This window comes from Anser brachyrhynchus, assembly GCF_964034855.1.
Source record: "Anser brachyrhynchus genome assembly, chromosome: 12".
In the NCBI taxonomy this organism is placed as follows: Eukaryota; Metazoa; Chordata; class Aves; order Anseriformes; family Anatidae; genus Anser; species Anser brachyrhynchus.
The window spans coordinates 12,146,182-12,164,042 of NC_137707.1; the positions used below are offsets into that span (position 1 = coordinate 12,146,182).

At 46.5% G+C, this 17,861-nt stretch overlaps 1 protein-coding gene across 5 annotated transcripts in view; it reads right to left on the minus strand.

Annotated features, from left to right (window-relative positions):
- RANBP10 (RAN binding protein 10) overlaps nt 1-17,861 on the minus strand; it is a 77,483-nt gene that overhangs the window by 58,236 nt on the left and 1,386 nt on the right. Inside the window, exons 1-2 of one of the 5 annotated variants that reach the window (XM_080552567.1) lie at nt 17,330-17,778; nt 16,457-16,568 (exon numbers count right to left, since the gene is read on the minus strand). In XM_080552567.1, the coding sequence (XP_080408693.1) occupies nt 16,457-16,568; nt 17,330-17,681 (464 nt within the window). In that variant the 5' untranslated portion in view covers nt 17,682-17,778. Of the gene's footprint in view, nt 1-16,456; nt 16,569-17,329; nt 17,779-17,861 lie in introns of those variants that run through there. The other 4 variants (XM_080552566.1, XM_080552569.1, XM_080552568.1 and 1 more) reach the window with 4 other exon arrangements.

Here is a 17,861-nt window from a genome sequence, read left to right on the forward strand (position 1 = left end):
CTTTAGCTCTTTGGCTGACTGAACCTGGTGCTCACTTGAAGAAAAGCAACGAGGAAGGATCTGCTCTGATCTCAAGGATAGAAGAGACTTTAAGAGAAAGCACTATGCGATGTCATTCCTCAGGATCCCTATAAAAAAGTACAGATTTCTTGCTCCTCTGGCATCAAGTCTTTTTAAACATCAGGCTCCGCGGTTAATGGCTTAGCTATTTCATTCTTTAGAACTCTCGAATGAAGACCAGATAACCGCTACTGACTTCTTCCTGTCTTTTATTGACAAATAACGCTGCAGTTATATCAACTCTTCGACCAGGGCCAGATAATCCTTTAAAAGCGAAGAATGGCATTTGGAAGCCTCTAAACATTCCTCCACAATGAACACATCTGCAAAACAATTTGGTTTTCTGTCATGACCCTACCTTCTCAGAACCCCTCATAAAAAACTCTCCTGAATCATCTATTGGTCTTACAGGCTCTCTGGCTTGCTTCCTGTATCTGATGTTTTGGGAAGGAAAAACATTATTTAATATTTCAGACCCTGAGTCAGACATCCATCAAGCCTTACTGTGTTTTTACACTTAAAGTTTGTCCTTTCCGTTTTTCTCATCTAACAGAACTTCAAATTTTGGAGGGTGTATCCCTATCCTCTCTCACCCTCGTGTCTGATTATGCCAGCTGTCATGTCATTTTGAATCTCTCCAACAGTCCATACCCATCCTCCAGTATAATGACTACTTAAACAGTCTCTATACCATCTGAAAGCATTTTACTTTTCTGATTCCATCTTTTTATTAACTTTTCTTAAACAAGCTTCCTTAATTTATACAGCATTTTTTGGCTGTGTATTTTTTCTTCGGAGGAACTCTGATGTGTTAGGGTTTGGGGGCCTTTTTACAGTACTTCTCAAAGGACACTAACCATGAGTATTTATGGTCAATGCTGCAGAGGAATTTATAAACAGTTTAAAAAAATAAAAAATTCTGCACTGCTTAGAGCATGAGTCAGAAGTTACATCCTCTCCCATGAGTTCCCTGACTAACCTCTTTGAATCAGTCATTTATAGCATCTAAAAATTTAGTCTCACACCCCTACGTGACATACACATGATCTATACAGAGAAAAATAAATAAATTTTAAAGATGTGTTTACAGCCTGCCAGGCACAATATGGAAGATTTCTCCTTATATCTGCAAGGTGCTCTCTAGCTTTTCCTCGCCCACCTTCTTAGAGCATTGGCAGATAAGACAGCATGTTTGTTAGCATTTCAATTTTCTTGCTCCTGCTGAGTCTGGAAATCTGTGCTACTACCACATTTTCCTTGCTGCATAGTGGGTTTTGCTGTTTTGATATCTTCGACTGTGTGCTAGAAGTGAGGACCATAGTCCACAGCTAAAATTACATTCCGGCTTTATGTTGCTTCAGAGAGCAGTGCGAAGTGCCACCTTTGCCAATTGTTCAAGCCTCAGATGAGCTGTGATTCAGAGTTCAAGGTCCCAAACTGTTTGAACACACAGTAAAGGCACCACCTAAGCCTGGACCATTAATAACAGAGTGCTCAGCCCTGCCTCTGGCAGGCCTGGAAACACTTAGCAAAAACCTGTTGAGGAGCAGACAGCTTGGTTACGTCAGCAGAACAATTCTCCCTGTCTTCACCTGCTCACATCAGCAAGCCCAAGATTTCTTGAATTTGTGGGTGGCTTCCAAATTCTGTTCAATGGCAGGGCATGCCTCTTGGTATACAAAATGTGCCTTACGTCCTGATTTATTTGGCTGAGCTGAAGGTGAAACACCATAAAACTGCTCACCGTGTCTCTTCTAATGCAGCTTTGCGATGTGATGGTGTCATTTCTTTAGTTTCAGTATCATATACAGCATGGCTCTGCTGGTCCTTTGTTTTTTTTTTTGTAATTCATGGCATTCAGTATTATAGCATTCTGTATAACATAAATAACAACATAAATCTCCATAGAGGAGATGTCCTTCTACATCATCACCAGTTTTGGAGGTTTCAGGCGTGGACAGACTCCATAGGGGATATTCATCAACTGCAGTCCCTTTTTGAGGGTCCAAAAGAGTCTCTTAGAAGGGGATGCACAGCTGGTGAAGCACTGATACAGTGGTAAAGGCAAAATGTAAGGAAACAACAGCACTGACTTTCAAACAGGAAAAAATACTTTACGGGAAGTTTGGGGGGAATGATACATTTAAATCTATTGTTGATCCCAAATGAGAAATCTACCTTAGCTATAGCAAAAAAGCCAGGCAAAAAGAGAGATCCTAAAACCATCTTGTCAGTGGTGAACACTCAATACCTGGAACTCCCCCACACACCAGTGAGAAGCATCAAAAATGCTGCAATACTTAATCAGCAGATCAATTCCAAATAGAGCAGAAAGACAGACAAAAATAAACGCAGACACATGCCTGTGATTCAATCAGAAGAACAGTTTTGTCTCCCCTTATCAGCAACCTAGGCAGTTACCATAGCACCAAATTCTTTACAAATTCTGCTGCACCTCAGCCCTGCCCAGTGGATCCGAGCTGCTTTTTAAAATTCAAATAGGCTGGATGAGCCACACACTCCACCGTTATGGCATCAGCTGATTCAATTAAGAATTTTAGCAGTGATCATACCATATAATTTTCATTAATTTTCTAAAATGATTTAAATGAAAAGGTTTTAACTTTCTGACATGTAGACTTTGGGTTATCATGGGCTGATACATCATAATAATGAGTAGCTTGAGTATTTCCCTAAACCCGGAGTTTTGCTCTACATCGTTAAGTCTGACAGACCAAAAGTTAATTTTTCAGCCAACTGGACGCACTCTCTGGATGCAAACTGGCCATCTGTGTCCCACTGCACAAACAGACCACAATGACAAGCCTTCATCTGACATGCGATCAATGGCCAGTGGCCGGGCATCACTGGAGGACTCCTCCTGATACATGCAGCATCCACAGCTGCAACCCCCTAGGCACCATAAAATGATGCACTGAGATTTACCTCAAATCATGCAGCACCAGAAAAGGCACATAAAGGCTTAAACAAACACAGTAACAGAAGTTCTAGCTGCAAAAGTTTTTGTAACACAAAGGTGGCCTCTCACAATTCAACATAAGCACGCTGAACCTGTACGATATGGATAAACATCCGAACAGGCAAAAGACCAAGAACATATTTTCATTTACTCCATCAATATAAGGCCAAGTTAGCATACTGACCCACCATAACAGCATTTCAGCACCACTTCTGTGACTACTGCCTCATCAATTCACACAGGAATAGCTACACAGGAAGTGACAATTTATCTGGTTGCTACTAGTCAGGTACAGACATGTTATGATAACACTGAAAACTTCAACGCACAGGATGCTCGTTTCTAGATCCCTAAGGACAGATTGCAAAAACATTCAAATGGCTGTAATTTACCCAGATCTAAATCCCAGTTTAATAACCCCTACCCTAAGTCCTGCCCCACGCCTGTCAGCGTTCAAGAGGCATTTGGATAACGCCCTTATTAATACGCTTTAACTTCTGCTTAGCCCTGAAGTGGTCAGGCAGCTGGAGTCGATCATCTGCAAAGGCCCCTTCCAACAGAACCACTCTATTCCATACCTCCTGCTTCAAGCCTCTATTTCCCTAGGCCAGAAGTGAACTGCCTTCACTGCGTAACCCTGCTTTGCATCCCCATCACAGAACCTGCACCCCCCCATGCCTGCCGCACACACAGCAGCCTACCTGTCTGCTTCTGCTTGTCCTGGCATCCACACCAGCTAGTGGGCAGAAGATGGAGAAGGCTTAGGCAGAATCAGGATCTGCCACTTAAACTTCTCTTACCTGTAGCAGGACCGCTCTTCCTCACTCCAGAATTTCACATGCTGGATAGCACCAGCCAAGTGAAGCGCAGATTCAGTGAGCAACAGTGCCTGACATGTGGGCCTCAAGATGGTAAGGAGGTGACAACCTCTTCTACAGCTTCGCACTCAAGAGGCATCCCCCAAGAAAGCACAGATCCAGGCTGCATACGGCATCGCACCTCCTTCCAGTCACACCACCCACCCTGCTCATCTGACACATCAGATAAAAGGCAATCAGAGTGAGCTGAGAAATACAGACCCTGCCAAGCTACACTTGGAATATGGCTGAGGTGCAAGGACTTTGCTTGCTGTGACGTTCACTGCCAGAGGTCCTCAAAAGATATGGTCTTTGTAACCAGTTGCAGTTTGGATTGAGCAAGCATTAGATATTTTTAATCTTTATTTTTAAGGTATGCATACATTGATAGGAATGCATTTTCCCTTTCCCACTACTGTCTTTTGAAATACTCATCCAAGGTAGAGATAGCAAGAGCAGAATCTCAATTCTCAATACCATCTTGAAGACAACAAGCCTGTCTTAAAGATCTCACAGTCCCATATATTTGGCTTCTCAAGAAGCCAGAGGAAAACAGTCCCCAGAAGCAGAAAAAAAAAATAGAGATGGATTTGATGGGTGGACCATTTAGTGGGTAGGGAGTTGGCTTGAAGGCCACACCCAGAGAGTGGTGGTCAATGGTTCTATGTCCAAGCAGAGGCCGGTGACGAGTGGTGTCCCTCAGGGGTCTGTCCTGGGACTGGTACTGTTTAATACCTGTTTAATTAAATATGCTTTACCAAGGACATAGACTGTGGGATCGAGTGCACCCTCAGCAAGTTTGCAGATGACACCAAGCTGAGTGGTGCAGTTGATACAACAGAAGGAAGGGATGCCATCCAAAGGGACCTGGACAAGCTTGAGAATTGGGCCCACGTGAACCTCATGAGGTTCAACAAGTCCAAGTGCAAGGTGCTGCACCTGGCTCACGGCAATCTGAGACACGAGGACGGACCAAGAGAAGAACTCATTGAGAGCAGCCCTGCAGAGAAGGACTTGGGGGTTCTGGTGGACGAAAAGCTCGATGTGAGCCAGCCGTGTGTGCTTGCAGCCCAGAAGGCCAACTGCATCCTGGGCTGCATCAACAGGAGTGGGCAGCAGGGGAGGGAGGTGAGTGTCCCCCTCTGCTCTGCCCTTGTGAGGCCCCAGCACAAGAAGGAGGTGGATCTGTTAGAGAGGTTCCAGAGGAGGACCACAAAGATGACCAGAGGGCTGGAGCAGCTCTCCTATGGGGAAAGGCTGAGAGAGGTGGGGATGTTCAGCCTGAAGAAGAGAAGGCTCTGGGGGGACCTCATTGCGGCCTTTCAATACTTCAAAGGGGCTTATAAAAAAAGATGGAAAGCAACTTTTTGCTTGGGCAGAAAGTGATAGGACAAGGGTGAATGGTTTAAAACTAAAAGAGGGGAGATTTTGATTAGAGGTTAGGAGGAAATTCTTCACTCAGAGGGTGGTGATGCACTGGCACAGGTTGCCCAGAGAAGCTGTGGATGCCCCATCCCTGGAGATGTTCAAGGCCAGGCTGGATGAGGCCCTGAGCAACCTGATCTAGTGGGTGGCATCCCTGCCTATGGCAGGGGGGATGGAAATGGATGGTCTTTAAGATCCCTTCCAACCCAAACCATTCTATGATCCTATAACAAGCAATTCCTTGAGCCAAAAGATGTTTCTCTAGAATAAGCCTGATACTGAGACAACCTGCCAAACGGCCAATATAAGAAAAGTTTTTTTGGCTAGTCTAAAGCTGCTTTGTGCAGGCAACCCACAAAAATGCTTATGAGCCCAGCAAAAGAGCTAAGAACAGACCTGTTCTTTGACAGCAAGTAACTAATGCTGAAATTCCAGCACTTCAATCTGTTCGGCTTCTCAAATGCAGGAATGGAGAACTCACTAGGTAGTTAGAAGGAGGACGAACACAGCAACAGCAGCAGAATTCATGCATATCCCTACTCGACATTTTTCAGTTTTAAGAATCCCAGAAGCAAAGAACATCTCCCTTGAATGCTTGGAAAGCACCCAGCACTTAGGAGGCATTCCTACGTGCAAAATAAGTAAGGGTGAGTCAAAAGGAGGAAGAAAGCAATTAGTGCGTGGCTGTAACTGGACTAGGCAGTATACTTCATACAGAGAAGGAGGGGTTTCTTTCCTCAGAAAGCAGCAAGACTCTCTCCAAGAAACATGAAAACACTACTCATCTCAAATGCTAGTTCTGACTCTTCCCTGAAGAGAAAGATACCACGCTTCCTCTATTTATTTCCTAACCTCTTGAATGGTACCAAGTCAGGATGGTGAAACATCCTGGTCACTCCTCTTCCAGGTGCCTGTGAAGCCTACCTACAAGGCAAATGAGATTTACACCACCTGAAAGTGGGGAGACAAAGGTGGAAAATTAGGGGCCTAGAACCTGTTTATTGTGCCAACAGTGCACTGACACGGCAGTCTCTCCTTAGAGCGTGCTTTAGTACAGGTGCTGAGGTACACCAAAGCCCAAATTTCAGGTGAGTCAAAACCAGACATTACCTGAATTGTTTTGTCGGCCATGACTTTTAGCAAGGTGGTAGTTCCCCAGTCAGTTAGCAAAGTAACAATATTGCTGTCACGTGGCAGAAATTCCTGGGACTGGTGTTTTATTACGTGAATCACCCAGGAGCAAGCAACCCAGCTGAGCCACAGGTTAAACAAGGGATGTTTCTCTCATTCAGAGATGAGTATGATTCAAGGGTTTACTGCATCCTGCAATCGCTTCTATTCTTTCATAAATAATAACCACAACTATCTGGTAGGAATCCTGCCCAACTCTCCTGTAGCCCACTCTTTCAGCACACATGCAGTTAAGCCTAAAATAATCAAGTTAAATCACTAAATTAGAGATGAATAACACCTCACCACACTGATGGCATTTCAGAGACTTTCACAGTTTCTTGTGCAAAGTTTTGAACTGCCGTTCTTTTCGTCCGAGGTGGGCTCTGAATTCACAAGAGATTTGAATAGTGGAAAGAAATGATAACCCGTACCGATTTCCATCTGAAACTTCACATTGTCCCAGTTGTGATGGGGCTAAGAAGCATGTTATTCTAAGGCAATGACAAACAAGTTGAATCTGTTAAAAAAAAAAAAAACCTACCTACGGTACAAAAATATTGGATTCCAACTCTATGGTCTAACAATAAATATTTTGGAACTACACCATAATGAATCTTGAAAGTGGAAGCGGCTCTGGTTTTATTTGTGGATATTGTACAGCTCTGTGGCAGCGCTTCAGAAATAGCCCTGACTGGCTCCAGAAAGAATCCCAATTCCCCAAGCAGAGGTCAGTAAACACAAATAATGCAAGGCTGAAAAGAAGTAGGCAGAATCAAGAAAATAAAATTCTTAGGAGCTCATTAAAAACGGCCACAAGTATCCTGAGGCTGGAAGAGTCCACTGGGCACATCACCCTCTGAAAGGCAGAGAAGCTGTAAAATCCAATCTACATTGAAGAGAAGGTGAGTGAACAGAACAAAATGCGAGTCAGTAATCCAGTAACATATCATCTTAGTCCATTTATGAGTAAGCACTGACAGAGCTACAGAGAGAGGAAAATAATTTATTTTTTTTAACTACACCAAAAGTATCAGATTGTGAGCTCCCTTCCAATTTCAGTATCATGTTCAACTGGTATGTTAGCTGTAGGAAAGGTCGAACTTACCCCTTTTCTGTGAGTTACCATCAGGAAGGGGATGATGTAGATTAGCAATGTACGCAGGAATACTCAAAGACAGAAAAAAAAGACCAGAGATGAAGACTTGACTTGAGCTTCATTTGAGAAGGAAAAGGCATAATACAAACCTTCCCAGGCTGAAACCACTGTTAGGATCTGCCCAGAATAACCTCCACTTGCCAGCACAAGCACTGTCACACCCAAAAGGACCCCAAATCCTGCAACATACAGTGGCTGAAACCAACTGCATCTGAAGCTAAGGTGTCCCACCAAATTAGTTTTCCAACTTTAGACTTCCACTCTGGACAGCTGACTTGTTCCCTAAAACAGCTGCTATTCAACAAAGTTCACATAAGCCACATCAATGGCAAGTGCTGCATTTGGTCTGGGAGCAGTACAAAGCATTTCTGATAACTCTCTGATTATTTATTCTGGTTACACCCAATTGAATAAGTAAGATTTTTGTTCAGTTTGCCCTGCTGATTAACAAAGCTCACTTCCAAACACACTGCTCAGTGTTGCTGACAATTTTTATCCAACATATTAGAGAAGTTAAACACGTTTCCATGACTAAATGGACTTACGAGTGTTTGACTGCCAGTCTAAGCAACAGACCCACTTTTTCCTGGCATGAACAAAGTCTAGAAAACGGTAGAGACAGGCACTAGAGATACCACAAATACCTAACAGAAAGGCATCCAAAACAGGGCAAGCCACAGAAAGGCTACAACTTCCATGGTGGAAACTCATCTTGCATTTCAGTCCATCGTAACAGAAAGTCAGCTTCAAAGAGCAGTTTGAATTCCTGTATTCTCCACTAAGACAGCGGGAACAATGTGAAAGTAATAACCAAATCAGAACACATTCTGCTGCCAAGTAGATGCTTTTCTTAGAGGTATTCCGTCATCCTCATACACTGATTTTATCTGTCTTAGGCTTCGATCAGAAAAGGGACAGTAGCAATTCTTACGAAAGGCATATTTACTTGCTAACACAAGTTTTCACAAAATTCCAAAAAAAGACAAGTCTGTAACATTTACTTAAGGACTGTATTTTAGTTATGTGGAAAACATATTACATAAAAAGTAACCCACCAAGTTTTGACATATGTACTTATAAAATAAGAATACTTACTCCTTGAAACAGTGGGGGGAAAAAAACAAACAAAAACCAGAAGGTTAGGCAGAGCACCAGGAGAGCAACACACACTGAATTCACAGATCTTTATAGATACTAAGAACCCATAAAACAAAAAGAAAGATTTATCTCTAGCACTGCAACTATAGCATGCAAACTGAGACCTAGTCTTACACCACAAGTAGACTGTAAAGCCCACTGCAAGAAAAGCAATTAGGAAAATTAATTTGGCAGTAGTCACTATAATGTCGTTAACAGAAACCTACTTTACAGAGCCAGTAACAGAGCTGAAGAAACAGTCAGGCTTCACAGAAGATGATAAATTCTTTACTGGTTCATCACCTGATAGCTTCATAAATGGTGGGGAAAAAAAAAACTCCCCTCTATTAAAGTTAAGCAACTTGTACAATTTAATTATTAAACAGAGAATTGCCTAGATGCTTAATCCTACAACATTTGAACAACCAGTTCCCATTATTCTATAATTTGATTTATTAGGTGTAAACATATACTGAAAAATTGAAGCATAATGTTTTACACATATTCTAAAGATATCCAGTTTATTTTGTTACAATTCACTTTTGCCATATTTCTACCTTTTTTACAACAGATATTCAGAAACAGCAGAGAGCGAGAGGGAAGGAAGAAAAAAAGAAAAACTTTTCCTCAAACTCTTCTTCTTTACTGCGCAAAATTCCACAACTGTAGTTGGACACACACACACACAAAAAAAATCAACAGAAAGGAGTTATCACAGCATGAAATATAAAAAATATCTGAGACTTCAGACCTAAACACGCACATCACAAGTGAAAAAGTCACGTATCACCATCACTACTTCCACTTTGTTTCCTTACTTCCTAAGCTGTTTTAATGAGGAATTGGTATTTTACCATTACAATGGTAAAGCCCATGACACTTCTATAAAGCACCACGTTTCAGTTTCTACTTCATCGTTGTTGTTTTTTAATGCAATGGAAAGTTATCAACTGCAAAGCGGATACTTCAATCTCACAACTTGCTTTGCATCTGAGAAGCTGCTCTCAATACTACTCCCTTCTACAAGAGTTTAGCAGAGCGACATAAACGGAGAGGTGATATGAGATATCATGAATCGATGCAAAACCTCCAAAGAAAATGAAAGTCTCCACACTTCAGAGCACCGAAGGTTTAGCAGAACACTGCTCAGCCAGTCAGTAGCTGAGCAAGCAAGACGTGCTTGGACGAGACTGTTTGCAAACGTGAACAAGGTGAGAACTGTTTACTGAATCTAGTTGGGGGTATTTATTTATGTGTTGGTTTCTTTAAATGAATATCTGAAGAACAGGGTAAGTTTAAACAAGCAGACATACCTGCAAACAGAACCACCCCCTCTCTTGGTGCCACTTTTGGATTCTTGGAAACGAGGGTGGAAAATAAAAAAGAGGAGGCAATCAATTATTTACAAGCTTATCAGATATAAAGAAGGGAACACTCAGCATGTGCAGACACCAGAAACCCTCGGCTGCTACAGAATATTCCTCAGCCCTCGCTACAGCCACGTGCAGCCGCGTTGCGTTGGGAGGTGGCCGCGGTGCAGCCAGCTGAGGGATGAACAAAGACAACCACGCCATCAGAGGCCCTGACGTCAGGGCGCGACGTGGACAGACCTCTATCAGCATCTGGAAACCATTAGAGCACACTAGCGTAAGGCTTTTCAGAGAGCAATCACACTCACCATACGCTGAAGAGAAATGGAAAGTTGGCAGGGAGAAACGTAAGCAAGGAAGATGGGCAGATTACTTGTTACTCATGTAAAGACTGCTGAACGACCCAAACATGTGACCTTTATTTTTCTTTCTCAGTCAGGGCGAAGCTAAGCTATTTTTAAGGCTGGGACACAGCACACTTGTGTAAGAAAGCTAAAGAAAGATTTTAAATAAACTGTTATGGCCTAAGCTAGATTAGCTCTTGCGCCTCTCTCCTCCAAGTACTCTGTCCTCCCTCTCTAAAGAAAAATGCCCGAGGTGGAAGCTAGCACTGGCCAGCATCTCCGCACAGCTTAAAGCAGCTGTGTAACGCAGCTCGAGGTGGGGCTGGAAGAGAGATCCCGACGCTCGCTGCTGCCCACGTCCTCCCACCCTCCCTCTTCTGCCCCCCTTCTGGGCCTCCTCTCCCCCGTTTAAAGGAAGCGCTGCCCCAAGGAACTGATCCAGCTGAAAACCAACCCAGCAAAAAGACGGTTAACCCCATCCAACTCGTTGCACAGTCCTTAGTGCTGGCAGGAAGAAAAGGGGAAATCAAAGGAGAAATCATGGCAGCAGGAAAAGCTAGAGCAGGTCTTTCAGCAGCCTTCCTGAAGCCAGCTCACAAAAGAGCCCCAGCGAGATGAGACTCATCGCAGAGCTCCAGCACACCAAGGCACCCGCAACCAAGCTGCTGTCCCAAACCAGACAATGGCCAGGAACAGACAGCCGTCAATAGCAGAGCGCCACTGCAAAGGCAACCCGCAAGCTCAGAAGCAGAGGAAAGGCTGCAGGACAGGCAACTGTGGCCAGGAACCTGCGCACACTCAGAATCCGCCTCCGGGGAGCCCACCCCACAGCGGGGAGCCGAAACAGGTCACAAAAAAGAAACAGTCAGGAACAAGCACGGCCGCCCAGGAGACAATTCACCTTGCCCCTAATAAAGAGGAAAACAAAGCCGAACTGTCCTTCTGAGTCACAAAAGGCTCCAAGCGACGGGCTGGCTGCCCTACCCTGATGAGTCTTACAGACACCGTTCCTGGGATCACCTAATGGGGAAAGAGGCCGCGAGGTGCGCTGGTGAACCAGCAGCACACAGACACACCGCACACAGAGGGAGCGTGAAAGTCCAGCGCTTCAAATACAGCTGAGGTTGAACTGTTATAAACACCACCGTGACAAAAGCACGAGTTATTTGCGGCAGCTCAGGAACATACGGGTCACGTCCGTTTCTGCCAGGCTGTTCAGCCGAGGAATGCTGGAAACAAGCCATCGCGGAGCCACCGAGAGGTCTGGAGCAGAAGGGACCGTGGGACCCTCCTCCTTCATCCTCCCGCCGTGAGCACAGGAAACTCAGCGCATCCAGCGGCCCGGGGTCTGCCCGGGCAGACACGAAGATGGAGATGCCACAGCCTCTCCGGATGCACCACATCCCAGCGCTGAACCGTTTTCACAGGGAAAATTCTCTCCTGCCCAGCTGGCATTTAGCTTGCCGCACCTTGTGGCCGTTGCCTCTTGTCCTGGTCATCCAATCGACAGCACTTGAGCAACAAACACAACGGCTCAGGAAATTAAATCCCCAGCAAGCCTTAAGAGAAAACCGTCCAGAGAGAGGTTGAATTGAACTACACGAGGGTTGCAATCCTTCCCTTCCCTCCCCCAGCTCAGCCCACCCCCTTATTGACTCTCCTACAACCTGCGTCTGAGAGCAGAACCCTGAAGAGCAGTCCTTTTTGAGGAAAAAAAAAAAAAAAAAAAAAGGGCAATTTCTGACACTGATGTCAACAGGCTAAATCATTGTAATTATTTTGACGTGGCCAGTTTTCAACCAGCTATCTCCTTGAACCAGCTCACCACAAAACCGGGTAACAGATTGCGAGCATGAGGGAAGGCATGGAAACAAGGCAAGTGGCAGGGCAGAACCCCAGGGTCTTCGCCTGTATCATCGTAAAGCCTGGTGGAACCGCTCCCTGCGTGCTCACTGCAGACAAGGAGGCGAGAAGAGGGCTGCGGCTAATCGCAGGGAGTGTAAGCTGAACTCAGCTCTACTCTCCGAGGATAAGAACCATCTCCCCGAACAGCATCACAAACCACAGACCGATCTACTGGCGGATCTCGCTTTTTACATGAAGGACAGGACAATTTTTTCAATGGTAGTCTGGCAGCTTCCCCTCTCCCAGGAAAGAGAACAGTAAATAAAGGTGATGCCTCATCAGTGAAGGCTAAAAACCGACAGGATGAGAAATGACCATTGTTCAGCTAAAGGTGAGTCTCAACCACCTTTCTTTAACTCAAAAGATGGTGGCTGTATCTCAGCGTGAGCAGTGGAAAACACAAAGCTAAGAAAAGCTAAAAAATCTTAAAAGTTTAAGTGCACCAAACGGACTTTTCGCATGCTGCTAATTTGCTTTGAAAGATCAGCCAGGAAACTAAGCTAGATTTTAGCAGTGCCGAGGCAGAAAAGTCTAGAGATGGTAAAGGGCAAGTTGTCGTAAACACTTCCATTTGCTTCATTAACAAAACCACCTTTACAAAGCAGGTGCCTTAAAGGGCAGGGGAGAAAGACAACGCAAAAGCAGCACCTTTTTTGCCAGCTACGACTGCAGAGCTATGGCAGCCTGAAGCAACCGGTGTCTGTGCTGCCGCAGTCCCTCCCTCTTCTCTTGTGCAGGGACTGGGGTTTGCAAAACCGAGCAGGTAAGTAATCTGCCTGAAAAACAGCAGGGCTGGGGGGGCTTTTATTTTGCAGCAAGGATGCAATGAGGTGGGGAGGAAACGAAGGAAGGAACCACAGCACACTTGACTTAAATCACCGTAGCCCCATGAAAACAACTGATGGGAGAAGTTTCTCGCTTTACTCTGTACCTCAGCGACACCACCCATGCAGAACTCCCCAGGTCCGATGTCAGTTCAAGAGCCCTTGGTATACCAGAGCATACCCTATAGAGGCAACGTCTCGTCAGGAAAAAATAAAATAAAATCATCTGCTGAGCTTCAGGATCCTTACACCACCAGTAAATGTCACTTCTCTCCTGTTTCTGAACTGCAACTTTAGTTTCTGTTGCGCATTAAAAACTGTCAGCACCTAAGCAGGGCACACTGCGCTAGACTAACAGATTTATTAGCACTGAAAGATAGCTTTGGGCTGCTGAGCAAAAGCCCCCAAGCAAAATCAATTGCAACTCCTTAAAGCACATTTTCTGAAACTCGTTCCACCAAAGCATTTGAGTGAGTCCTGTTTAGCAACCTGATTGCTCAGATTTTAAACCGAAACGCGAAGAGCTTTCACAAGCTCCAGCAACAGAGACGCAATGGCTAACACCACGTAACCTTCACCTCACTGCTCCAAGCAGCACAAACAAACGACAAGATACCAAGCAGAGACTTTACGCCTGAAACGCTCGTTCTGAAAACGAGCTCAGAAAGACCCCTTGCTCAGGGGCTTCCAACGAAGTTCCTAGGGTCAGGCCTTGCCACTTACGCCACTTGGAAACTTCCTTTCATTCCCTCCAATCCCTTCTTTAGATTTCTGGCCTTTTATTCCTTTAAACTGAAGCCACCATGGTGTAATAAACACCGGAGAGCTTCCTAAGAGCAGAGATGTTGCTGACACAGTTTGGCATTAGAACACCCAGGGCCCCAATGGGCTGACTTCAAACGGTTAAAAATGAGACACACAAGAGTAAGCTTTAAGGGACAGGCAGCAGCTATAAGGTCACAATTACAAATCCCCAAAACCACAATAACAAAAATCGGAGCACTCTCCACCAGCAAAAGAAAAACAAGGCATAAGAGTGGCTGAGACGTAAGTCAAGCTCTCCAATGGCTCACCGCTGCACTGACTTCGGACCATAGCTATCAACATTTCATGTTCATATCGCTGTAATGTTAAGACACGCGGTTCCATATTGCCCAAAGTGTTCCTGGAAGTCATTGGGATTACAGACTACACGAAAAAAAAGACAAAACTCTGATCTTGGGAAGCATGCAGCAAATTCCATCGTCTCCCTGTAACGTTGACCTGGAACGCAACAAGGAGTAAGTGCTGCTCCGTGACCTTTCGTAAAGTGATTTCCTCGGAAAACTGTCATGATGCACACCGTAGATAATTTTAATTTTAGCAGCTACATAAACTAATCAAGTGCACAGTTTCAAAACAGACAAGCAGTTCAACACAAAGTCAGTGAACTGAAAGGATAGAGAAGGTCTTCTCCCGGCATTCGTAAAGCATTCAGCCCAACATTCGCAGATGTACGGATAACCTTTTACAGTTAGTAATTACTGCAATTATTGCAACAAATGCAACACCACTGAAGATCCTTTGCAAGTCCCCTTACAAACAGGTCACTTCTCAATTCAACGGTGACAGCAACAGTAAGAAATTAGGACTAATTTGGCTTCTAGTGGGAATGTTTGCTGCCCTTCCCTAAGACCTGTAAACAGGCCACAGTTCAAATGTTATTCTTGCAGACCTGGATTAATTAATTACACTCAAAACCTTCTCCTGGTCCGCTTTACCTTCTGGATGGCTGTAGCTGTGACATTCAGCCTTTAGCAAGGGAAAAAAAAAAACACGCACACAAAGCACGTTGATACCTTTACCATGATTAAAAACTAATCTACATTACCAGCAGAAGCCCAAACCCTGTTAGAAATGCCCCTTTCCTGCATTCCCACATTTCCCCAAATCCTGAATATGCTTTTAAAGGAACTCCGTAAGAGACGCCCTGATCCAGCCACATTTTGGGTGAAAATAATGCCCAATACAGTGACCACAAGACTGGATGAGATCCAGAACTCACTGCCAGGTCAGGTCGCTGACGTATCACTTAGTAAGGTACAGCTGCTTCTAACATAGGATTTGCTGCTTTTGCAATTCTTCCATTCAAAATAGCATAGACTGATACGGCAAATAGAGTCTCAGCAACAGTCTACAGTGTTAAATATTACCATAATACATATATATATGTTTGGTCAGGAAAAACATTCTTATATTTAGCACTCTGGTTCCAGCACAGTCTCCCAAGCCTCCACAGTTGTGATCTGTCACGATGCAATCTATCCTGAGAAACCAACTCGAGTCCAAACTCAGGACCTACACCAGAAATGATACAAGTTTCACTGATTCCAGCTTACACGCGTACACACCTCATTCCTTCCCCCCACCCTCCACAAGACCTTTTCCTTCATCATGTATACAGGACATTTAAAAACAGCCTCAGACGTTCTCCTTCCAGCACTCTTGTAGCTCTATAACCTCTCTTCCCCATGCAAACATCCCTGTAACAGTCCAACGTTAATTTTCAGGTCCCTCCCTTATTCTTTACTTCAATTTTAAGCCATCAGGAGCTGTGATCCAAACATGAACCCTGCACTCATTAGTTAGATCCTGATTTCTAAATTTTTCTTCCCATGAGACAGCCTAATGAAAACAACTGTGTGTCATCACCCGATCAGGAGCTTGGGCAGAGCAATTCTCAGTGATCAGCGGCCCTTATTCCCTCCTGTCAACACGAATGCTAAATTTGAAGCCTACCCACATTTCAACAGAAATGTCTCCAAGAAAGATTGTTCACCCCCACACAAAAGAAGAAAACTAGCAAAAGTGCAATTCTGCTGTCTGCCGTGAATTCCATCTGTCTGACCTAGGGCTAGGCTCCCAGGCCACCTCTGTGATGCCTCAGTACTTCTTTTTACTACCAGGTACCTGAGCGACCAGACCTAGCTAACAAGAGAAGGGAGGATTATAATTCAAGTTGTACCAGGCACCCAGAATTTCTTCTATTTGCATAACTGTCCACATCAAACTGCGCATTAAGAAGCTCTGTAAGTGCCTCTGCCTCCAGAGCATTCTTACCACGTGTTCCCTATTAACCCCACGTAACAGCCATCTGACCTCCAGCCCTTCGGGAGAGGAAGGTCTGAGCACAGCAGGGCTGTTAAACACACGCCACCAACCACCAGACTGGAATCAGGTACTCACCCATCTCTACCTTTGCTGACGATCTTCACCTCAAAGTAATAAATGCCACAAGCTGCAGGTATGGGATGCGTGGCCCTGACTGAGGCAGCATCTTTGTGGTTTTTACCATGACCTAGAAAAGAACAAAGATTTCAGTACCTATGGGCCTCGAACCCTCTCGTGTTTCGTTCTAAAGCTCTGCTGGCTGAACCTGGCAGGGACCTGTTTCTCCACACATTCAAAGCGCCCTTTTCAGAGAAGCGGGATGTGCGATCCTGCACTGCCACCACCTCCGTCCCCCTCACCGCCAGCGCTGTAGTCTTCCCTTTGTCTTCCCCCCCGAAGAGGCTGAGCGAGGCGCGGTGCTCCCTCTCCATCTCCCCACACGCTCAGCTTAGAGACCGGCACACACGGCTAGGAGACAGCTCCGTTACGCAAGAGGGGAATGACATCAGTATTTACTAACCGGGCAGCACAGGGTACGACCGGCTCTCCGCGGGGAGGCTAGGGACAACGGCCCCCGGCAGCGAGAAAGCAAAGCCCCACAGCGAGCCCCGAGCCCTACAGGCGCCTGTTTCGCGTTAAGCCGCGGGCCGGCAGCCCCGCTGGGGCAGCGTGCGGGGCCCCCCCGAGCCCCCGGCCGGGCCCTACGGAGGACGGGCCGCCCGCAACGCCCGGCGGCGCTGCGCAGCGTTACATAAGGCACCCGCACGGGCCTCCCGGGCCCGGGGAACCCCCCCGGGGCCGGAGCCCGGCCCCAGCGCCTCGTCCCGCGGCCGGAGAGCCCCTTCCCCGGGGGCTGCCGGACCCGGGGGGGCCCCGCCCGGCCCAGCCCGGCCCTGCCCGGGGGCTCCCTCCGGGCCCACCCCGGCGCCTCCGCCCCAGCCCCGGCACCTTTGTAGTGGACGCGGAGGTTGCCCTGCGAGAGGCCGATGTAGTTGTACTTGTCCTTGGGGCTCCAGGAGCGCGGCAGCGGCGTCTCCTCCTGGTTGACGGCGGGGTACAGGCGGCGGAGGCGCCGGCTCAGCTCCTGCTCCTCGGCCGGGCCCGGCGCCGCCGCCGCGTCCCCCCCGTGCAGGCTCCCCGCGCCCGCCTCCGCCATCTTGGATCCGCTTTGTGTCACCGGGCGGGGAGCGAGGCCCGGCTCCCGGCGCCAGCCAATGGGGCGTGAGCGTGGCCACAATGGGGCCGCGCCGCCCGACGGGAAGCGGAGTCCATCCCGCTCCCGCGCCGCCGCCTCCCGCATTCGAACGAACTACAAGCCCCGAAAGGCCCCGCGCTCGAGGCCCCACCTCCCTCCCGCCGCAATGCACGCTGGGAACCGTGTCCCCGCTCCGCTGGGCTCTGCGGAGCGCGGCCCCTCGTAGGACTCGCTCTCCCAGCGTGCCCCGCGGCGCCGCCATGCCGAGAGGCCGCAGCTCGGCTG